General features: G+C 44.4%; 1 protein-coding gene across 3 annotated transcripts; it reads left to right on the top strand.

Annotated features, from left to right (window-relative positions):
• Positions 1 to 152: 152 nt before the first annotated feature.
• FLOT1 (flotillin 1) lies at positions 153 to 14,502 on the top strand. Of its 3 annotated transcripts, none has more exons than XM_088134641.1 (13): positions 153 to 253; positions 3,189 to 3,248; positions 5,238 to 5,313; positions 5,684 to 5,774; positions 6,243 to 6,386; positions 6,854 to 6,973; positions 7,816 to 7,911; positions 9,604 to 9,756; positions 10,009 to 10,190; positions 10,970 to 11,015; positions 11,113 to 11,250; positions 12,333 to 12,497; positions 13,117 to 14,502. In XM_088134641.1, exons 2-13 carry the CDS (start codon positions 3,206 to 3,208, stop codon positions 13,150 to 13,152), a joined length of 1,290 nt encoding a protein of 429 aa, XP_087990767.1. In that variant the 5' UTR covers positions 153 to 253; positions 3,189 to 3,205; the 3' UTR covers positions 13,153 to 14,502. The 3 variants fall into 3 exon arrangements, with proteins under 3 accessions (XP_087990767.1, XP_087990766.1, XP_087990765.1); XM_088134640.1 differs by having other exon boundaries at positions 164 to 249; positions 13,120 to 14,502; XM_088134639.1 differs by having other exon boundaries at positions 165 to 249.
• Positions 14,503 to 21,973: the final 7,471 nt, after the last annotated feature.

The raw sequence follows: 21,973 nt of genomic DNA, 5'->3' as shown, positions 1-21,973 counted from the left end.
CCCATATCCTTGGCCGCCCCCAGGTGGGCCTCCACATGCGGCCGCCGCCGCTCCGCCAGCCGAGCGGGAGCGCGGGCAGCGGGGCCGGGGCGCCGCTCTCCTCCCTTCGCGACGTGCGGCGGCCTCCGGGCGGGGCGGGGCGGGGCGGGTGGGAAAGCGAAAGTCGGCCGCCGCGGCTGACGGGAAAGCCGTGGGGCCGGAAGGGCGTTCCTGTCTGGGGCAGGGGAGAGCGGGCCGGGACCGGGCAAGGCAGGTAGGGGCTGGGCGTCGCCGAGGCGGGAAGGGGCCGCGCGAACGGACGGCGTGCAAGGGGGGAACGCGGGCCCCGCTTGCAAGGCGGCACGCCGCCCCATTGGGGATCGTATCCTCTCTCCTTGCGGTTTTTGCAAAACACGCGTAAATAACAGGCCTGCTTTCGCCTTTTTCAGAGCGCCCCGGCGTCAGGTCTTCCTTATTTTTCTCCGGCTGTTTCCTCAGCGAATTATAGCATCGTGAAGTCATCGTGGTGCCAGTAGATCACTAAGAAAGAAAAGCTTTATATTACCATGGAAATGGCTGGATGATGCTGTAAATTGCTGTCCTCCTGTAGCGTGGAAAGTGTCTTCTTCCCCTTTGGGGGTGCTTATTTTGAATGAACCCACTAGTCCTCATGATCCGCCGGCCTTAGAAAAGCTTGGAGCTCTGGCTTTGATCCAAGCACCCCATTGCTAGATGCACTGCCTAAATAATTACATCTTCCTGTGAAAAATGGTTCCAGGTTCTTGGGTTGGGTTTTGGCCGGGGGGGGGGGGCGGGGAGCTGCTGCTGTGATCGGGGTACCCAGAAGAAATTTAGATCCAAAGGCAGGACAAGGTGGGGAGCAGTGGGTGGAAATTAAAAGGGATGAGCATCAGGGCAATTAGGAGGAATTAAGAGCTATTGAGCACTGGAACCGTCTGCTTAGAATAATGATGAGTTACCCTGACAGATGGGTTTCAGTCGTGGAGCTGGATGTCTTCCTTTTGTGGAATCTTGTCCTGAGAAGGGGGTTGGACTAGGTGACCTCTCTGATCCCTTCCACTTTATGTATAAATGTGTATGTCATCCACTGCAAAAGCTCTGGGTGACTTAGATTATTTTATGCAACGTGCACCATTCTAAAACCATCCAACGTTCTAAAATAACCTTAGAACCTTCAAAACATTAAAATATAACATAACAAAACATAACACATAGATTGTGTTATGAATGAGCACTTGCTGGGTTGGCATTTAACTTCAAGTGTCCCTGTAGAATCAAGTTCTACATCCAAGCACATGCACTGCGACTTTTGTAACCAGTTTCTTGCCAGGATGGGTAATTGACTGTAAGGTGTTTGAGGTGGGACTGCCTTCAGAAGTGTCCTGGAAAGTTTAGATAACTCGAATGCAAGCTTAGATAACCAGGCCAGGGAGTGGAGATCACTCTCTAGTTCTGAAACAGCTGTACAAGTTCCCTGTCCTGTCTTGGAGATGATTCCAAATGTTGGTCATGAACTTCAAAGCTCTGTAAGGCTTGGAATTTGGATATATATTGCCCCTTTTCATATTGGCCAGCCCAGAGTCCTGTTCCAAGTGTCTCCACCATCTGAGAAGGCTTTGGTAATTATGGAAACATGAGACCTTTCTAGTGGTGGTACCCTATTCATGGAGTACTGGAGAAGATCTTCCTGGATCATAGCATTTTTTTTTTCTATACAGATGAAACTGCATTTTAATGTTGTCAGTTGTGGGAAAGCCAGCTGTTTGATAGGTAAACTTTAAACAAATGGACCCAGATGTGAAAGATGGAGCAGGGGGAAGTACTTGAGTAATTTCCTCTGGAGTTAGAGAGACAACAAAGCTCAAGCCTATATCTGGATTCGAGTCTTTTCAAGCTTTTTGAATGTAAGGATCTCTTTTCATGTTGGCTCAATTTACTCTTACACATAAGGATAAACCAGAATTTAAACCATGGTTTGCCGAGAAAACCGTAATGTCCTAGTTCATAGAAATTGCTTGGCTCACCCATCACACTTAAGCTAAGAACAAACCAACCATCTGTTGGGTTACTGTGATACATGAACCCAGCCACTGAGTCTCTTGCATGACCACCACAGATGGAGAAGGTTCTCAAGTCAGGAATAACAATGTGCTGTCACGAATAGGCACAAACCCACAACTCTTCTCTGGCTACACTCATTGCAATAGAAGTTCAACAGCAATGGACAGACTCTTATCCAAGCAAGGTTTTTTGGCTATTCCTGAAGTGAGGATTCCAGAGACATGTCTAAGGAACCTGTAGCAGAACGCAAAGATTGCCACATGGGACTTTTGTCTGATCCATAAGGAGGTTCTCTCAATCAGGTGGCTTTCAGATGTGTTGGACTTTTTAACCTCCATCTTTTAGTTCAGGTGGAAATTGTGGGAGTGGGCTTAGCACATCTGGAGAGCATCAGATTGAGGAAAGTGCTATGTGAATGTTCATAGAAACCTAACAAACAGCTTTGGCCACAGCATGGTTTCTCAACCTCGACAGCTTCCAGATGTGTGGACTGTGTGGTCACTACTGATCATTCTGGGAGTTGGAATCCATATTTTTGGAAATTGCCAAAATTCCTGGGTTGGAGCAAGCTCAGTGGCCAGTTTAGCTTGGTGGTGGCTTCGTTATCTTCAGTAGATTCATCAAGAACCATTCATCCATAAGAACTCTTAGGAGTTTAAAGTGAGGATCTTTCCATAATCTAACTGAAGATGCTGTGAAGTGGATGTGGGACCTTCTGCATGCAGAGTTGGCGCTCTGTCACTAAGCCGTTCCCTGTTCTTTTGGTGCTGAGTCTAAAGTTAAGTTGATTTTAAGGAATCTATTTTCACTGCAAAGTTGGCTGTAGATTTAACCACTAGGACAAACAAGTAGTTCGTTGAATTGATTCCTAGGTCTGAAGCTGTTTAATTTGAATGGGGGAAGATTAGCTGTGTGTGTGTAGGGGTATATGTGTATTTCAATTCTGGATGAGGCATGAAAAACCTCTAGTTGTGGAAGGAATTATATCCCCCACCACTGGCCATCTGGGAATTCAACAACGTCTTGAGGACCTCACATTGGCCTGCCCCGATGTAAGCATGGAGGAACCACAGTGGGGGAAACTGAAAGGCCAGATACCGAAATCCCAATTTCCTGTTCCTTTCCAGACTCTCCAGGCATCAAGATGTTCTTTACCTGTGGCCCCAACGAAGCCATGGTTGTCTCAGGTAAGTGCCCCATTTTCTGTTCCTCTTTCTCAACTTCTTATCTGACCAAATAGGCAGTTAGAACGTCAACAGAATGTGGCGGTGTGGAGTGCCTGTGCTCAAGCTAACTATGTTTTCTTTCAGGCTGCTCTGTTCCAGAATGCACGGATCACTTTGCACGTTCGACCCTCTTTGGGCAGTTTGGATGAAGTTTGCACTTTAGGATTTCGTTTGGAGATATTGTTTTCCCCTCTTTTTCTTTTAGCCGTTCATTGTTTTTATTGTCGCAAAGTGAGTTTCTGCCAGCAAATGCTAACCTTCTTGATTGTGCCTGCTTCCTGTTTCCCAAGAATCACATTCTGGCTGCATAGCCCTTGAGTTGCTTCTTTTTTAGAATATCTCATTCTGTTCCCTCTTCCTTTTTTTGATTGGCCATTTTTTTCATTTTCCCCAAGAAATAATCAGCTTCTGCAACTGCTAAATAGTCTCCCAGGACCTTTTTACTTTTTATTATCAGTTACCGATAATGTTTATTCAGTCAGTGACCCACAACATTTCAAAATATACAACATGGAACTAAAATCAAATGGGTGAGATAAAATGCCAACATAACAGGAATCTCTATAATAAAAGTGTAACATGTGCTAATTAAATGTGCAAGTATAAATCTAATATATTACAATCTATGGAGTGAAAACCGCTACTCCCGTGCCCACCCTAGTCAATCAAATGCCAATTCAAGGCTGGGAGGAGCATTTTAGATTGGTTGTACAGGGATCCTGCTAGTAACATAAATGAAAGTGAGATCGACCTGGACCAGGTGCAAAACTGGCCCCTGGTCCTGTGCAAGAGGGTTAGTAACCCATTTGATTGAATCCTTCAAGGCAAGCAAAGCTCACCCATTGGATTTTACTTTGGTGTGGTGTATTTTTACATTTTGTGGGTCGTTGACCAATGAACGTTACTGGTAACTGTTTATTATTTTTTCCCCCCATCCTCTCGTGTTTTTATAACTTGAATTTTCACAAGCTGCTGCTTCTCTTTCTTGCTTCTTTCCCGTGGAGCAATGGACATCAGATAGTTGTCCATGTTCCGGCTGAGTATCAGCACAGAACCAGGACCCCAAAATTTGAAACTGTATTTAGTTAGGTTTAAGGCTCTGTTCAGATGATTTACCTAAGAATAATTTATTTGACCCAGTTTTCTAAGTTCCTATGCTACACTGAACCATTAATTAGCCATCAAGGCTGGCCTCACCCAAAAATGTGGTTAACTGGTTTGTGGTTCAGTATTTCAGGTGAAAACAGCCTTAAAAACGCAAGAGCCCTACTGGACCAAGTGAAAAACAAATCGGGTCCAACATCTGGCTTCCATAGTAAACTGGCTGATGTGTTTAGGAGGCTTCCAAGGAGGACATGAAAACTGATTCTGAATGGTGTCCTGAGCTGTGGTAGTATTGTAGATAATATACCATGGGCATACTTCAATTAAAAATTTAGTAGAATGCTTCACACCAAGCGTGGTGCCTCTCTGTTATTCATTAAAGCAGCCATGTCCCTATTCAGGCTTCTGCATGAGCCTGCAAACAGGTGCTATGGCTGTAAGAGTCACTTTGATGGGTCAGTTCCTGACACAGTAGCCTGTAAAAGGACATGGCTGCTTTAATTGGTATCAGAGAGGCCCTGTTCTTGGGTAAGGTTTATAGTATCTTCCAAAAGATCTGTGAAGCGTGCAGTGTCCTAATATACAGCCATCACCTCTAACTCCCCACATAATAAGTCTTTGATCACAGTGGAGATCAATCTGCATTTTCATTCATCAGTTATATGAAGTCTGCATTTATTCCAAGTTTTAGGAAGATATTATTCAGTCAACTTAGTTTAAGGGCCTCTGTTTAAAAAAAGATGGGCCCTAAGTACAACAAGGCTGGAGAGCCCTGGGTTGACCTAGGGATCTGACTGGCCTCTCTGCTCTGTGCAGATTCTGCACTGATTCATTCCTCTCCCCCAGGTTTCTGCCGCAGCCCCCCAGTGATGATTGCTGGAGGCCGGGTGTTTGTGATTCCGTGTGTACAACAGATCCAGAGGTGAGCCCTTCTGTGGCAGCTCTATTTAAAGGTACCCATGATCTCACCAAGGCTTGGTTGGTCTTTTAACTGACCAATTGCATCCACTTGGTTTCATTTCAGTTGCCCATCCAAGTACTAATGAGGGCTGACCCTGCTTAGCTTCCGAGATCAGCCAGGGTTGGCAAGCTGCTGTGGCATTCAACTAATTGGGTGCCCTTTAAACAGTAACCTCATAGGGTGCCCTGAGTTTCAAATGGAATAGAAGGTCAACCTGTTTGCCCTCATTGAGTTCATTGACTGAAATAGAGGGTAACATTTTTGTTAGAGCTGAAACTGAAGAATGTGTGTCTTGTTCTATGCATTAACCCTTTCCTTCTTCCTCCGTCAGGATCTCACTTAATACTCTGACCCTGAATGTGAAGAGTGAGAAAGTTTACACCCGGCATGGAGTCCCCATTTCAGTCACTGGCATTGCACAGGTAATTTTTTTTCCCCAGCAATGCCCTGAAGGATATCATGAGAAGCAATCTAATGCTGGGGAAAAACAGGACTGCAATCCCAACTGAATTCATTTTATTTTTCTGTTCCTCTGGTGGATTCCACTTAAAGATCTGATCATTCCTGGAATGATTTATTATCTTCCTCTTGCTTCCTTTTGCAAAATGCATCCATCAGGGCACCTGTCGTGCCCAGCATTAATCACAGAATATAGAGCTGGAGAGTTCTTCGAAATCTTTAATCTCCTACCCAGGGCAGAATTCTCATATCAGACAAATCAACCTTTGCTTGATTTGATTTGAACTCTCTTCTGGGACAGAGAGGACAGTCACCAGCTGCTTAGAAGAGAAATCTCCTTAATCTGACAAACCCCACGTGGGAGGTCAGATTTAGCAGGGAACTCTTCCCATCTTTCCTCTTTCACTTTCTACACCATCTTTCCCACCTAGGTGAAGATCCAGGGTCAAAACAAGGAGATGCTGGCAGCAGCTTGCCAGATGTTCCTGGGCAAATCTGAATCAGAAATTGCCCAAATTGCTCTGGAGACACTGGAAGGACATCAGAGAGCCATCATGGCCCATATGACAGTAGAGGTGAGGTTGGCTAGAGAAGTGTGCGTGTGCAAGATGTTATTGGTGGTTGAAAAATGGGTGAGGTGCCTCCCTAAAAGCTTGGATGTTTTCTCTCAATTGTGTACATGGGGCTGTTATTCTAACCTAGCTTTTCCACAGTTTGGTATCCAGTTGCATTGAGTCAGGGGTATCTGAAGGAGGGGTCAAAAAGTCAAGATGGCAACCACAACCATGTGATTATAGCCTCTCCCCTTTTTATGTGTGTCATGACATTGGCTTATGATTTGCATTAGCCATGGGACAGTTGGGCCTTGGAGTCCAACCCATATGGAGAGGACATAGTGAAGAAAGGCTGCTTTAAGAGTTCACAAACAAGGACACAACCCTGGGATGAAAAGAGAAGCTGATGCTGCTTCCTTATAGTCTTAAGTGCTGGTGATCAGAGTCTCTGCTTGGTCCTGACATGGTTGCCTCTCTTTGTTTAACAGGAAATCTACAAGGACCGGCAGAAGTTTTCAGAGCAGGTCTTCAAAGTGGCCTCGTCTGACCTGGTCAACATGGGGATCAGTGTGGTCAGTTACACCCTCAAGGATATCCATGATGACCAGGTACACATGTCTGTTTTGTACTGATGCGAACCACTGTCCATCTTGCTCAGAGTGCCCAAACCCAAGAATGCTTAGGCTGGAGATTGGTAAGAATGTCTGATTCAGCAATAGAAACAGAAGACCATCAGACTTTCCCATCGCCAAAGGGAGGTGCTTGGCCCTTTTTCTTTTCTTTTTAATGAAAAGATATGAGCTTCCTTTTGATACTGACAACCGAGTCTTGGGCTGAGCATATTGACTGATTGGATTTATATCTGTCAATCCTTCGAGGTTGGCCAGGTCAAGACATTTCTTGACCTGGCCAACCACGAAGGATTGACAGATATAAATCCTACTGACTGACAGATTCCACAGGTTTGACTGGAACTCTAGTTTATGGTTATAGGCTATAGTAGCAAAATCTTGAAAGTTTTCCCTTCCTATATACTCTAGTGAATTAAGGTGGAGCCGAATTGAGCTGTTTTCTCAGTTTCCCCGGCTTAACACATGCTTTTGTGGCTGTAACCATCATTTCTGCCTAGTTCCTCCAAGGTCATCTTATTCAGGAGCTCAAGGTAGCATACATAGCACTCTCTTCCTATTTTTCCCCACAACAACCTTGTAAAGTAGGTTGGGCTGAGAGAGAGTGATTAGTCCAAAGTGCTCCAGGGAACTTCCATGGTTGAGGGAGAACTAGAACCTGGGTCTCCCCATGGCCTAGAGCCTGTCCGTTCTGCAACTGTTCAGTAAGCTAAGAAGAAGTCAGCATTCAGGGATTGTCAGATTTTGTTTGCAAAACGGATTTGATGCTGGATTTTGGATTGCTTTTCCTGACCATCATCTCCCTCTCTTGCCTGTTGCAGGATTATCTTCATTCTCTGGGAAAAGCCCGAACCGCTCAGGTACAGAAAGATGCCAGGATTGGAGAAGCTGAAGCCAAGAGGGATGCTGGCATCAAGGTGAGCTCTCAGGCCATTGTGGAAGGGCAGAGTTGAGGACCTAAGGTGAAATAGGCTTCTTCTGTGTGACTGTCTTCCTTGTTCCAATAGAAGAGAATATCTGTAGCTCAGGGTTGAACTGTGGAGTCCTTGGTGCTCTCTGAGCTTGGTGGTTTGCTTGCAGACATTTTGTTACCCAACTAAGTACATCATCAGTGCCACTGATTACCCAACTAGGTAATATCATTCCATTCTAGCACTGATGATGTTACCTAGTTGGGTAATGAAACGTCTGCAAGCAAACCACCAAGCTCAGAAAGCACCACTGTTTTCCTTATTTTAGGGATTTTTTTTTTTAATTTGCTGGGAGGAGGTTACCAAATGGTGGGAACATGGCTAAGAAATGGACTGTACCGGTCAGCAGGAAGAAACACTCGTCCTCATTTCCCTCCTTAGCGGACTTGCAAGAGCTCTGACGTTACATGAAGTTGTTCTTCTAAGCTTATGCTGCTCTCAAGCCAGCCTCTTGTAGAAACAGGTATTTGCTCTTCTTGGAAGACCATGGACTGACCCTTAGGAGCGGCTGGAGATGGTTGGATTTTACTTCTGTATTGATGGATTGATTATGTGCCATCAAGTTTGCGTCGACTGTTAGCAACCATGTAGATAGATTTTCTCATATATATTCTTTTTTTATTAAGAATTTCGATGATAATAGTAAAATCCAGCATCTCAGAACTTTCATATTTTTATTTATGAATAAAATGTGACGGACCTTTCATTAGAAACACTCCCCACTAAACAAAACACAAAAGAAAAGCCCTGGTGGCTTTGTGTTAGTCCTGTGGAGTCTTTGGAGTTCTCTGAGCTTGGTTGTTTTCTTGCAAATGTTTCATTACCTGGCTAGGTAACATCTTCAGTGCTAGAATGGAGTGGAGTTTGCTCTCTGTTTATATGCAGTGGCATGTCCTGCCAGTGTTGGTGGGGGTTTGGTTTGGTTTTTTCCCCCTCTGGTAGTTCCTTGATTAGAGTATTGTTCACTGCTTGATTGTGTGCCTGGTGGTAACCTCTGCTTATCTGGGTGACAATTGCTGGTGAGAAGATGTTCTGGTCTTTTGTTTCCTTTTTATAGTCTCTTTTGAATAGTGTGTAGATGTTGTTTATCTCTGTGTGCCTGTTGATGGCTGCCTTGTCTGAATACCAAGCTTCCAAGAATTCTCTCACATTTTTGGATTTAGCTTGGTCTAAGATGCTGACAGTTTCCCAGTTGAAACTATGGTTATGTCTGTCCATGTGTTGTGAGATTAAGGAGATTAAGGGCTTACGCATTACTGCCTGAGGCAGTTTCTATGTATCCCAGTGGAGCTGTCTCCCAGCTCTTTTCAGATGGGTATTTGAACCAGCTCAGATGGCAGCAGCATTTGACTGACCTTGAAAAAGCTAAGCAAGTTCAGACCTGGATATTAATTGGATGAGAGACTAGGAAATCCCAGGGCTGTAGAAAGGAAGGCAGTGACTGCCCAATGACTTTTCAGTAGTAATCCTACATAGACTTGCCTGCGAAGTCACTAGGAGTCAAAAACTGAACTTGAGAGTCTTTCCGTTTTTTAGGCACCTCCTTTGATGCTCAGAGCTTCTGCACCACTGCTGAGCTCTTGCCTTTCTCTTCCTGATGGCCATTGCCTCTGAATTCTCCCGTCTTTCCGCCTCTAGGAAGCAAAAGCCAAACAAGAGAAATTGTCTGCTCAGTACCTGAATGATATTGAGATGGCCAAAGCCCAGCGGGATTACGAGCTGAAGAAGGCTGCTTATGACATCGAGGTGAACACGCGGAAAGCAGAATCTGACTTGGCCTATCAGCTCCAGGTGAGGCTCCCATTGAACAGGCCATCAAGGGGATTGGCAGATGGCATGGAATAGGTTGTGGCCTATTTCATTCTCAAATGAAACATGCACTGAAAAATGTTTGTGGTGCCTGCCTCTGGGTCTGGCCACATCCTTCATGTGGAGCATAAGCATCAGCTCTACATTTCCCAGACGTTGACATTTTGAGCCATGAAGGAGCTTCACTAGGGAGTTTTGGAGCCTTTCAGGGTGTTTTCTGTGTCTTTGTTGCAGGTGGCCAAGACCAAGCAGAAAATCGAAGAGCAAAAGATGCAGGTATTGGTGGTGGAGCGAGCCCAGCAGATTCAGATCCAGGAGCAGGAGATGACCCGGAAGGAACGTGAGCTGGAGGCCAAGGTCAAGAAACCGGCTGAAGCAGAGCGTTACCGGTTGGAGAAATTAGCTGAGGCTGAAAGGCACGGGCACAGACTCCCCTTTTCCTTCCTATACAAAGTCTGCTGTTATGGCTTCTGATTTATTCAGCACGGAAGAGCAGTTTTCAGAGGGGGAACTGATGCTGGGCTATACCACTTTAGGCTAAAACTAGAGTGGTAAATTATGGAACGCTTTTCCACCAAAATAACACTCCCCACTCAAGTGCGGCGTGTAATCTGAAAGGGTAGAATCCGAAAAATCTCAATACAAGGTGTTAATTTATCTGGGCTTTACAGAGAGCTGATCTGTGGCAAAACCATCCATGGACTGTACCAATTGAGATTTCGTTTAAGGATGGTTTGTGTAGCTAAACCCTGATTTTTAGTCACACACCTCAGGATTCCTGCACAGCAACCCAGCGTGTCAGGAAGACAGCTACAACAGCATTGTACTTTTTTTAACTTCAAAGATATCTAACTTCCATCCTTCAGAGCACTATTCAGTCCCGTTGTATAAGCAGCAACCCATAAACTTTGCTGTTTTGTGCAGACCAGCCCCCCGGTGTTATCTCCAGGCATACAATCCTCTTCAGTTCCCTTCAACTAACTCTCCAGCTGAAAACCAGGGATGGTTTGCATGCTGGGCCTAGAATATGATTTCTAATAAGTTTGTTTTCTTGCTCCAGCTTTGTCACCTCAAGCCACTCTCGGAGCCCCGTCGCTTCCTGGTCTTCCCCTCCATTTCGAGAGGCCCAAAGTGGTCTGTGAATATTGGGAGCTGGGCACAGGGATGACCATGTCCTTATTGTCTTCTCAAACAGGACACAGCTCATCATGCAGGCGGAGGCAGAGGCGGAGGCAATCAGGGTGAGCAGTTCTGGTTCTCTGGCTTGTGGGGCAAACTGCAGGGAGGGGTGAATGGGGAGCATTCCAGCTTACCCTGAAACCCCATTTTTGGTTTTAGGTGAAGGGTGAGGCTCAGGCGTTCGCAATCGAGGCCAAGGCCCGGGCTGATGCTGAGCAGATGTCTAAGAAGGCAGAAGCTTTTAGGCAGTACCAAGAGGTAGCCATGGTGGACATGCTTTTGGAGAAACTTCCAGAGGTAAACACGTCCTCTCGTAATCCCAAGGGGAAAGGAAGGCGATGAAGGCTTTGGCATAAAACAGGGGTGCTGTCCAAGGAAGAAGGCATCTGAACAAGATCACTCCCAGTATGTCAGAATGCTGTCACCTTTCATTTAGTTATTTATTCGACTTACGTAGCCGCCCATCTCACGTACATTGGTCTAGGTCCCTTATGGTGAAATACATTAAACAGACAAAATACCTGACATAAAAATAAAAACACATAGCAGCTGAGCATCATAAAATGACCGTCAACAGAGCCGAGAGATGGGCTCTGTCACATCCCCAGGGCCGGGCACAAAGCCAAGTTTTTAGGGCCTTGCGAAATGCCAGCATGGTCAAAGCTAACCTGATCCCAGAAGGAATCTCAGGTGTTCCAGAGAGGGCACCACAGCAGAAAAAGCTTTCCCCCTGGGCCCTGCCAGCCAACACTCCTTAGCTGATGGCATCCAGAGCATGCCCCTCCTGCCAGACTGCCTGGGATGGGTAGAAACAATTTGCAACCAGTAATGGTATTTGCCCCCAACGAAAAGACTCTTCTCATTTAAAATGACAATCCCAGGAAGTGGATTCACAAATTCTGTGCCAAAGTCAGAAGGAATTGGTGTTGAGAATAAACTCCATAAATATATGTTTGCTTTTGGGTTCCTAGAGAAAGTTTTTGGAAACCTCACTTTCCAGGTTTTTTTTTTTTTGTAATCTATCGTTTACTACCTTCATAACAGTCACCTTTTCTCATCTTTATGTAATTTGGCAAAAACTGGTTGATTTAGATGTGGCCTTGGGCCCTTTGAAGATACCCCTGATCTAAATGGTCCCTTTGAAGTTGATGATAATTGTTTGCCTTGATATACCATTTTGCCCTGGAAAAGTCTTATATGAGAATTTCCCCTAATTTTTTCCACTGCAACAACCCTGTGAGGTGTGTTGGACAGAGAAAAGGCAACTAGCCCAAAGTCATCCCGTGCTCTCCTGATCAAGCAGGGCTTTGAACTGTAATCTCTATCCAAGTTTGCTATCTTAATCATTAGACTGCACTCTTTTCGCCTTCCCTTCACAGATGGCTGAAGAGATCACCAAACCGTTAACTTCCGTGAATAAAATCACCATGGTGTCAAGCGGGAACGGGGATGTGGGTGCAGCGAAGATGACTGGGGAAGTGCTGGAAATCATGAATAAGCTGCCTGACACTGTTGAGAAACTGACCGGTGTTAGCATCTCTCAGGTATCACTTAAGGATTGCTCAGCTATGGGGAGGAAGTGGTGGGAGTGGGACAAATATAAGCCCTTCTCAGTGCCAACTAGCCAGAGTAAGTATATAGTTTTCTATCCTGACTTCCGCTCCATATTTAGTGCAGTAGTGGACTGAGTAGAACCTGAAATCTAGGTTCTGTGGAAGGAGGAAAAATAATTGGTTGGAGACAAAGTAGGAGCTCCTTAATTATCCAAAGAGAAAGTACAGCTCTAGTGATGAGCAACTCTTCGTTGTTGTTCCTCTGGTTAATCTTCTGGAAGTAGATAGCCTAAGATACCTTTAATTATTGGGTTTCCTAGGGATGGTGGGAGTTGTAGTTTTTCAACATCTGGAGCACCACAGATTGCCTATTCATGTGCAGAACATCTATATTCTAGCACCTGTTCCATCTAAATCAACCTTGCCCAATCAGAGCACCCTCCAGATGTGAGTCCTTTAATTTCCAGAATTCCCCAGACAGTATGAGTGTTATTGAGAATTCTGGGAGATGGAGAAACACATCAAATGCATATTCCAGTTGGGAAAGGCTCCATGTTCATGGAGGTGATGACTGAACTTTAATTTTGTGTGGGGGGGGGGGTCTCACCAGCAGATAAATCAGAAGAAACCAGGACGGATGAACTGACAGCTCAGAAGGACAAGGGAAAGTCTTCTTGAGCGTGAACACCCATGATCCTCATCAGTATGGGTCCATATATAGAGTTCTTCCCATTCAGTGCCCTCTTGTGAATGCCAAACCTTTATTATGGACAAAACTTGCATGTTGATCAGTATCCAAAACTGCTGAGGTCTTGTCACTCTGCTATACAACTGTGATAGCTGGTGATGCCGCAATGTGAATCTGGCAGTATATTGACTTCCGCCATCACTTGTAAAACAGGATCCCATTGCTCCTTTCCTTGATGTTGTTTTGCTGCCTGGGGTCAGCTGGGCACTGGATACTTCTTCCCCAAAGTAATCTCTCCTTGAGGATCTGATGATGGCTCTGCTTCTAAAACAGCTGGGAGGGATGTAGGAATGGAGTAAGGATGAAGGTTGAGTCCAAGACCTGTTTTTAAGGCTGGCTGGCTGGCTGCTTTGCTTCTAACAGGCTGAGGTTATTTAGGATTTTATTCAGTAGTTTCCATAAAGAATTGTCACCTATGTACAGGGAGGGACTCAGTTTTGCAGTCCTTATTCAACCTAATGATATGTAGGGATCCTAGTTCTGTATAGCTAACGCTTCCAGCTTGCATCTTCTCTAGTTGTGCCATAGTGTTTGGTGCTACATATAGCTAAGATTACTCATCTTAGCAGATTTCTTCCTCTTTGGCGTTTGCCTTTTTCTCCTGCCCTCTCCCCACCCCCACTCCCCCAGTTCTTAATCTCACTTTTTGGGGGAGCATGCGTCCATCACAGCTTTCCTGTGTTAAATCACAAAGGTCTCCCTACCAAAGAGACAGTCCACGTGGTCCAGAGGCAGGAGACCCCTACAGGATGAATGTTCCGGTGGGCATGTCTCCTGCATGCATGTTCACCTCCTCTTAGAATCAGCATCTGAATGTGCCTTATATCTGTTTTAACTGATGGAGCAATCATACGTCGTCATTTCCCTGGAAGGGAAAATATGAAGAGTCCTCTCTTTCACTGCCTAGTTGTTACCTCTTCTCCAAATTTTGAACTCTCCCCGAAACCTTTCAGTTCTGTCCTCTGATTGCTGATGCTCTCATCTTTGCTCATTGTCCCAAACTATGACAGGGACCATCTGCTCACATCCTCATGCAGCACACTTGGTCAGATTGTAGCCCTTCTGCAATGGCTTAAATGTCACCCTTTCAGTGCTTCTGAATTCACATATGTCGGGTTTTGTCTGCTTGTTGCGTGTTGTGGCCTCAGCATGGTGCCTTTCCTATGTTCTACTAAAGAGAAGGACATACTCTGCTTTTCTTGATGCTACTGAGATCCTTGACCTAGAATAAACTCCAAGATTACTGCCTGTTGTGGCCCTTCTGTGTGTCCATTTCTACTCCTTTCCTGGTCTACATTTTCACAATCTGATATCTGAACTTAGGAAATACTTGCTATGAGTATAGAAAATACGTGGAGCAAATTGCATTTCTTCATACAGTGGGGCAAAAAAGTATTTAGTCAACCACCAATTGTGCAAGTTCTCCCACTTAAAAAGATGAGAGAGGCCTGTAATTTTCATCATAGGTATACCTCAACTATGAGAGACAAAATGAGAAAAAAAATCCAGAAAATCACATTGTCTGATTTTTAAAGAATTTATTTGCAATTCATGGTGGAAAATAAGTATTTGGTCACCTACAAACAAGCAAGATGTCTGGCTCTCACAGACCTGTAACTACTACTTTAAGAGGCTCCTCTGTCCTCCACTCGTTACCTGTGGTAATGGTACCTGTTTGACCTTGTTATCAGTATAAAAGACACCTGTCCACAACCTCAAACAGTCACACTCCCAACTCCACTATGCCCAAGACCAAAGAGCTGTCGAAGGACACCAGAAACAAAATTGTAGACCTGCACCAGGCTGGGAAGACTGAATCTGCAATAGGCAAGCAGCTTGGTGCGAAGAAATCAACTGTGGGAGCAATAATTAGAAAATGGAAGACATACAAGACCACTGATAATCTCCCTTGATCTGGGGTTCCACGCAAGATCTCACCCCGTGGGGTCAAAATGATCACAAGAATGGTGAGCAAAAATCCCAGAACCACATGGGGGGACCTAGTGAATGACCTGCAGAGAGCTGGGACCAAAGTAGCAAAGGCTACCATCAGTAACACACTATGCTGCCAGGGACTCAAATCCTGCAGTGCCAGACGTGTCCCCCTGCTTAAGCCAGTACATGTCCAGGCCCGTCTGAAGTTTGCTAGAGAGCATTTGGATGATCCAGAAGAGGATTGGGAGAATGTCATATGGTCAGATGAAACCAAAGTAGAATGTTTTGGTCTAAACTCGTGTTTGGAGGAGAGAGAATGCTGAGTTGCATCCAAAGAACACCATACTTACTGTGAAGCACGGGGGTGGAAACATCATGCTTTGGGGCTGTTTTCCTGCAAAGGGACCAGGAAGACTGCTCTGTGTAAAGGAAAGAATGAATGGGGCCATGTATCGTGAGATTTTGAGTGAACACCTCCTTCCATCAGCAAGGGCATTGAAGATGAAACGTGGCTGGGTCTTTCAGCATGACAATGATCCCAAACACACCGCCCGAGCAACGAAGGAGTGGCTTCGTAAGAAGCATTTCAAGGTCCTGGAGTGGCCTAGCCAATCTCCAGATCTCAACCCCATGGAAAACCTTTGGAGGGAGTTGAAAGTCCGTGTTGCCCAGCGACAGCCCCAAAACATCACTGCTCTAGAAGAGATCTGCATGGAGGAATGGGCCAAAATACCAGCAACAGTGTGTGAAAACCTTGTGAAGACTTACAGAAAACGTATGACCTCTGTCATTGCCAACAAAGGATATATAACAAAGTATTGAGATGAACTTTTGATATTGACCAAATACTTATTTTCCACCATGATTTGCAAATAAATTCTTTAAAAATCAGACAATGTGATTTTCTGGATTTTCTTTCCCATTTTGTCTCATAGTTGAGGTATACCTATGATGAAAATTACAGGCCTCTCTCATCTTTTTAAGTGGGAGAACTTGCACAATTGGTGGCTGACTAAATACTTTTTTGCCCCACTGTATGTGATCCTGCTTTATCAGTATAGATACAATAGAATCCAGTTTAAATATGAATTTTGGCTGCATAATCTCTAACATTTTTTGGGGTTGCAGTTGGATGATGATGACGATGATGATTTTATCCTGCCTTTATGGTCAATGCAAGGTAGTGAATATACCTAATACTCCTGCCTTCTATTTTCCCCACAACAACAACCCTGTGAGGTGGGTTGGGCTGAGAGAGAGGGATTGGCCCAAAGTCACCCAGCTGACTTTCATGCTTAAGGGAGGCCTAGAACTCACAGTCTCCTGGTTTCTAGGCCAGCACCTTCACCACGACACCAAACTGGTACAGAGCAGCCTCAAATGATATCTCTCTTGGTGATCTAAAACCATGCAAACTTATGTGAAGAGAGGTTGAGCACAAGTTTTGCGTAAGTCCAGTTCTTTTTCAGTTGAAGAGGGGCTGTCACCAAAAGAACCAGTAGCCCAAGAAGAAAAAACAGGAATCATCTACAACAAACAGTGTATGTTGATGAAGATTCTCAGTCATCCAGGTGGAATTACCTGGAGGTTGAGTCATGGCAACTGGACTTCTTTTCTTTTGGTATGATACGTTTCGCTGCTTATCCAAGCAGCTTCTTCAGTCTAGAAAGTTGGTTGGACCCCCCAACCAACTTTCTAGGCTGAAGAAGCCGCTTGGACAAGCAGCGAAACGTATCATACCAAAAGAAAAGAATTCCAGTTGCCATGACTCAACCTCCAGAGAACAAACAGTGTAAGGACTGTAACAACCACTATGTAGGACAGGCAGGCAGAAGACTAGCAGAGCGCATCCATGAGCACCAACTAGTAGTCAGAAAACACAGTGAAAACTCCTTAATCTCACAACACGTGGACAGACACAACCATAGTTTCACCTGGGAAACTGAAGATCCTAGACCAAGCTAAATCCAAAAAAATGATAGGGAACTCCTGGCAGCTTGGCACTCAGACACATCAGCCATCAATAGATACATAAAGATAAACCACATTTACACACCACTGAAAAGAGACAATAAAAAAGCTAAGAAGGAAACATCCTCTCCAGCAACCTATACACAGACAAGCAGGGATTAACATCAGATAAATAATCAAGCAGGAAACAATACTCCAATCAAGGAACTACCAAGAAGACAAGCAGACAAACAAGCAGAAAACAATACCATAATCAAGGAACTACCAAGGAGAAAACCGCACTCCCACCAACATTAGCAGGGCAAGCTACTGTATATAATGGAGCAAACCCCACACTCCCGCGCACTGATGATGTTACCTAGTCGGGTAACAAAACATCAAGCAAACAACCCAGCTCAGAGAGCACCCAGGACTCCACAGATTACAATTTGTCTAGTGCCCAAGAGGTTTTCCAATATTGCCCCATACATTTGGTGCAGATGTAGAAACTCTGTATGACTCATTCTAGGTGGAGGTATGCCTCTTGGTTCTGATTCTCTCCTTTCCCACTCTTAGCACACTGCAGCTAAAACAGACTTCTCTTTTTATTCTGCAGCTTTTTAATCCCACACTTCTCTCATTTGGCTTCTCGGATCCGGATGCTAAGCAGCCCTTCCTGAGCTCAAATCACTGTATTTGATTTAGTGGGGAAGTGGAGTAAGCTGGTCTAGGGCTGTGCAGCTGTGTGAGTACAATTCAACACTGAGACGCCAGCTGCAGGGGGCTGTGGATTTCACAGCAGCCCTGATGGGCAGAACGTGACAGATGTGTCATTGCAAAAGAATAGCAGTGAACAAAGGCAACTTCTGCTGGGCCCCTTTGCTATGACTCAGAGCTCTGTTTCCTCTCCAGCATGACGGGATGCTCACACATCCTGCCTTCAAAGGGATGAAAATCCGTCAGGCTAAGTGCAGAGTTGGCTGCTTGCTGTTGGCTATTTAGCCAGCATGAATATAGGGTTTTTTTCCCTGGTCTGCGTGGAGAACAGAAAAACAAGGAGCAAATTAGAAAGCAGTGTACTTTCTTTCAATCATTCTTGAAAGTCAACATTCTTTCCCCCCATCCAGGATCATCAGAATTCTGGTGGGCCTCCATCAGTCCCTGATGCTGCTCTCTGCTCTGGAACATGGCCCAGCTTGGGTCTAACCATGGTTTCTATGTGCCACAGTGCTTCTGAGGTTGCATCAGTGTAGAACCCCCTCTAGGATATTTCAAGGGGTGAAAAAACCAGCTCTTATATTCTACTGTTCTCTTTTTTTTTTTAATAGTATTTTATTAAGATTTTAAGATTACAAAGTTAAAAGTTAGAAATGAAAAAGAAAATTGAAAATACAAATTATAAAGAAAAGGAAAAGAAAAAGTGTGATAGAAAAAGAAAAAAGATATGAAAAATAGATAGCTTCCAATCTATCTCTGGTCTTAAGTGTCATAAGTGCTAGTTTTTAATGCATTAAGTAGGAATAATTCTTTGTCAAAACATATCCCATTACATTTGTTATCTAATCTTCAAATCCCCATGTCAGCTTTGCCCCGCCTGCATTTTGCAAATAGTCCATCAATGGTTTCCATTCTTTAAGGTAATAATTATTTGAATTTCCTTTTAATAAACAAGTCAGTTTATCATTTTCTGCCATTTCCATCAGTTTTAACAACCATTCTTGCATTGTACTGTATATTCTACTGTTCTCATCTCCAGATAAGCTTATTAGGAACTATCAGAAAACAGAACAAAACCAGGCAAGTAGAGAATACTCCCTTCAGCATGGAAGTATAGGTCTGTAACTCCAGTGCCAGATGACTCAATTAAGTTGAAAGCTCTTCCCTATAAGACATTTGTTCGTCTCCCAGCAGTTACAGTCCTAATAAACTCACATGCTGCATTCTATGATTGTGTTTGCACAAGATGCTTTGCTAAAAAGGTAGGTTCGTGGAGGCACACACACACACACAACTATTTCCTACATCATCCAAACCCCAAATAAAGATTGTTTCAGGTTTGTGCACATTGGAATCTAACGTACAATGAACTTGAGTGTAAAATGGTTTCATATACACCATAAAGTTTGGTCAAAGAGTTGAAATGGTGGCGCGTGTGTACATTGATCATTTTTTTTAAGCTGAGTTTAATATCCTACCACATCCTATAGGGCTTCCCCCTTCTCCTTTCTATAAAGAACTGTAATCTCTCTTCCCATGCAAATCCACTCTGTATTCAGGCCACCCTGAGCTTGAGGTGTGTGTTAAAATAAAAATGTGTCATGTCCCCTTCTCCTAGACCAATGGGAGATCATCTGACTTGGTGTTTTTTAAACTTGGCAACTTTAAGACGTGTGGCTTTAAGCATGGCTGGCTGGGGAATTCTGGGAATTCTGGGAGTTGAAGTCCACACGTCTTAAAGTTGTCAAGTTTGAAAAACACTGATCTAACTTAATAGGTTTTATCTGGCAGAATTCTTGCTATATATGCAAGCAGAGTCTCAAAAGTAAAACATTTCCTGGCATGGAAAGGCATCGGTCAACAGAGCTGACTATGCAATTTGTTAAAGGAATTATGTCAAAATAAAGCTTTGTTTGCATTTTCCAACACAATAAGCCCGAGAGAAGAGACACCAAGGATTCCACAATAAGCCCACTCAGACCAAAATTACGAAATCATATCCCCTAAGTTTAAAATGAAGTATTTGAATGGCACAAGGGATATTTATGGTTACAAATGTTTGCCATTTATCTTCATTTTGGTAGCTATGCATTCTACGGCTCCATTGATTCATCATTTTGATTAAAACATTAGACTAGGATGTGTGCCTTAAATAACATCCATGCCCTACATTTGTTCCTATTGCTCTAGAATGCCATACAACTTCAAATCCTCTCCACCACTTTACTCTCCTGGATGGAGTAAAGACAATTGGGAGATTGAAGTCTCCAGTGTGAGAGACACAGCACAACACCTTGGATGGTAACAGCCCTGAGTTTTGTGTGTCATGGATCCAAGTGTATGCCTTTTGTGAACTGAAAAGTTAAGTGGGGAAGGTTCAGAGTTTGTTCTATCACACACACACACACAGGCCAAGAAAACAGGCCTAGTGGATCAGGCTAAAAGCCCACCAGGTCCAACATCCTGTCTCCCACGATGGCCAAGCAGGTGTCTCTGGTAACAAAGCAGGACATGAGCTCAAGTTTCTGTTCCCAGGGTAGCATGAAATTAAGTTATAGATAGATTAATTTTACATTAAAGTAAACTTTTTCAGAAGGTGGGAATGAACATTGAACAAGCTACCCTGCAGGGAGGCCAGATGTTTAGAAATGTCAGAGCCAGCCTCTGCTGGCTTGTTCTGGGGCCAAGCTTCAGACAGCTCTCTGCAGATGCTTCATTGTTCCACCCAAGTAGGTCATCAAAATAAAGCAGATAAATAAGCTGTTTTGGAATAAGTGTATAACTAAAAGCCACCTGTATTTCACTTATAGTTACTAAGTCCTTTTCCTCTTTTCTTTACCCTACAGTTTCTCAACCTTGGCCACTCTAAGATGTGTGGACTTCAACTCTCAGAATTCCCCAGCCAGCATGGCTGGCTGTGGAATTCTGGGAGTTGAAGTCCATACATCTTAAGAGTGGCCAAGGTTGAGAAACACTGCCCTACAACATAGTTCTTATACATGATCTCTCTCTCACACACACAGATACTGTATACCTGTTAAATCCTCCCTTTTGCGGAGACTCTCTGCTTTTCTTTTCCCACTGCCCTGAATTGATCTTCTGTCTCCTCCGAGTCCAGTTGTAGACACCACCCCATCTTCTTACATCCAAAAACAGAATAATTCCAGCTGCAATCAAATCATTTTATCGTCTTCCCTCCTTTCCACATAATCAACATCCAACTCATAACGTGAGGTTATCTAATATAGACTTAGATTTCACATTTTTCTCTCTGTCCCTCTAGAACGGTGTTTTTCAACCTCGGCAACTTTAAGATGTGTGGACTTCAACTCCCAGAATTCTCCAGCCAGCAGGCTGGCTGGAGAATTCTGGGAGTTGAAGTCCACACATCTTAAAGTTGCCGAGGTTGAAAAACACTGCTCTAGAACACATGAAAAGGCTTGCTATTCCGAAAGTTATGGCTGCCCTAGATGAGTCGGCCCATTCATTGCAATCACCTTCACATATTCTGCTTACTGGCCTGCTAGTAATATTGATTAGCCTCTCCCCCTCCCACCCTCCTGGCTGGGACTTTTGCTGTAGCATCTGCCTAGGGAGGGTGCAATTCCAAAGATGGAACGTCACTGGCTTGGAGAAAGAGCATTAAGATGATGCAACTCTGAGCAGAAAAATGCAACCTTCGCAGTATTGAAGGGGTGCACGAGCTGCACAGCCCTCTGCTGATTCTCCAGCAAAGCTTTAGCCAATATATCTATTATACAAGACCAGGATCCAGAGAAATGAGCAAATATGTGGGGCTTGTACTGCAGCAGGCAGGAGGACACCGTAGCCTTAGCCTTTTGATCCCCACAGCAAGCTGGGGGTAGAGAGATCTTTTCTGTGCTCATATGATTGGTTGCCCCTGCATGCCACGGAGCTGGTCTATCCAGCCAAAGTGCTGGTGTGGTTAAAAAAAAAATCTGATGAAGCATGCACAAAATTTGATCGCTCTACACACACAGTCTGACCTGCTGGAGCCTGGCTGTTACCATGTATAGAAAGGCTGAACCCAACCCCACCTCCCCTCCTTCCTTGCCAACCTCCCTCCCGTCTGCCACGTGGAACGCCCTGCTTAGGG

The sequence above is a fragment of the Python bivittatus genome, unplaced genomic scaffold, assembly GCF_059951505.1.
Source record: "Python bivittatus isolate LINGU-HERP-01145 unplaced genomic scaffold, Pbiv_v1 ctg000080_np1212, whole genome shotgun sequence".
Taxonomy (NCBI): Eukaryota; Metazoa; Chordata; class Lepidosauria; order Squamata; family Pythonidae; genus Python; species Python bivittatus.
The sequence above is the reverse complement of the archived record's forward strand: the minus strand, read 5'-3'. Positions and strand labels throughout refer to the sequence as shown.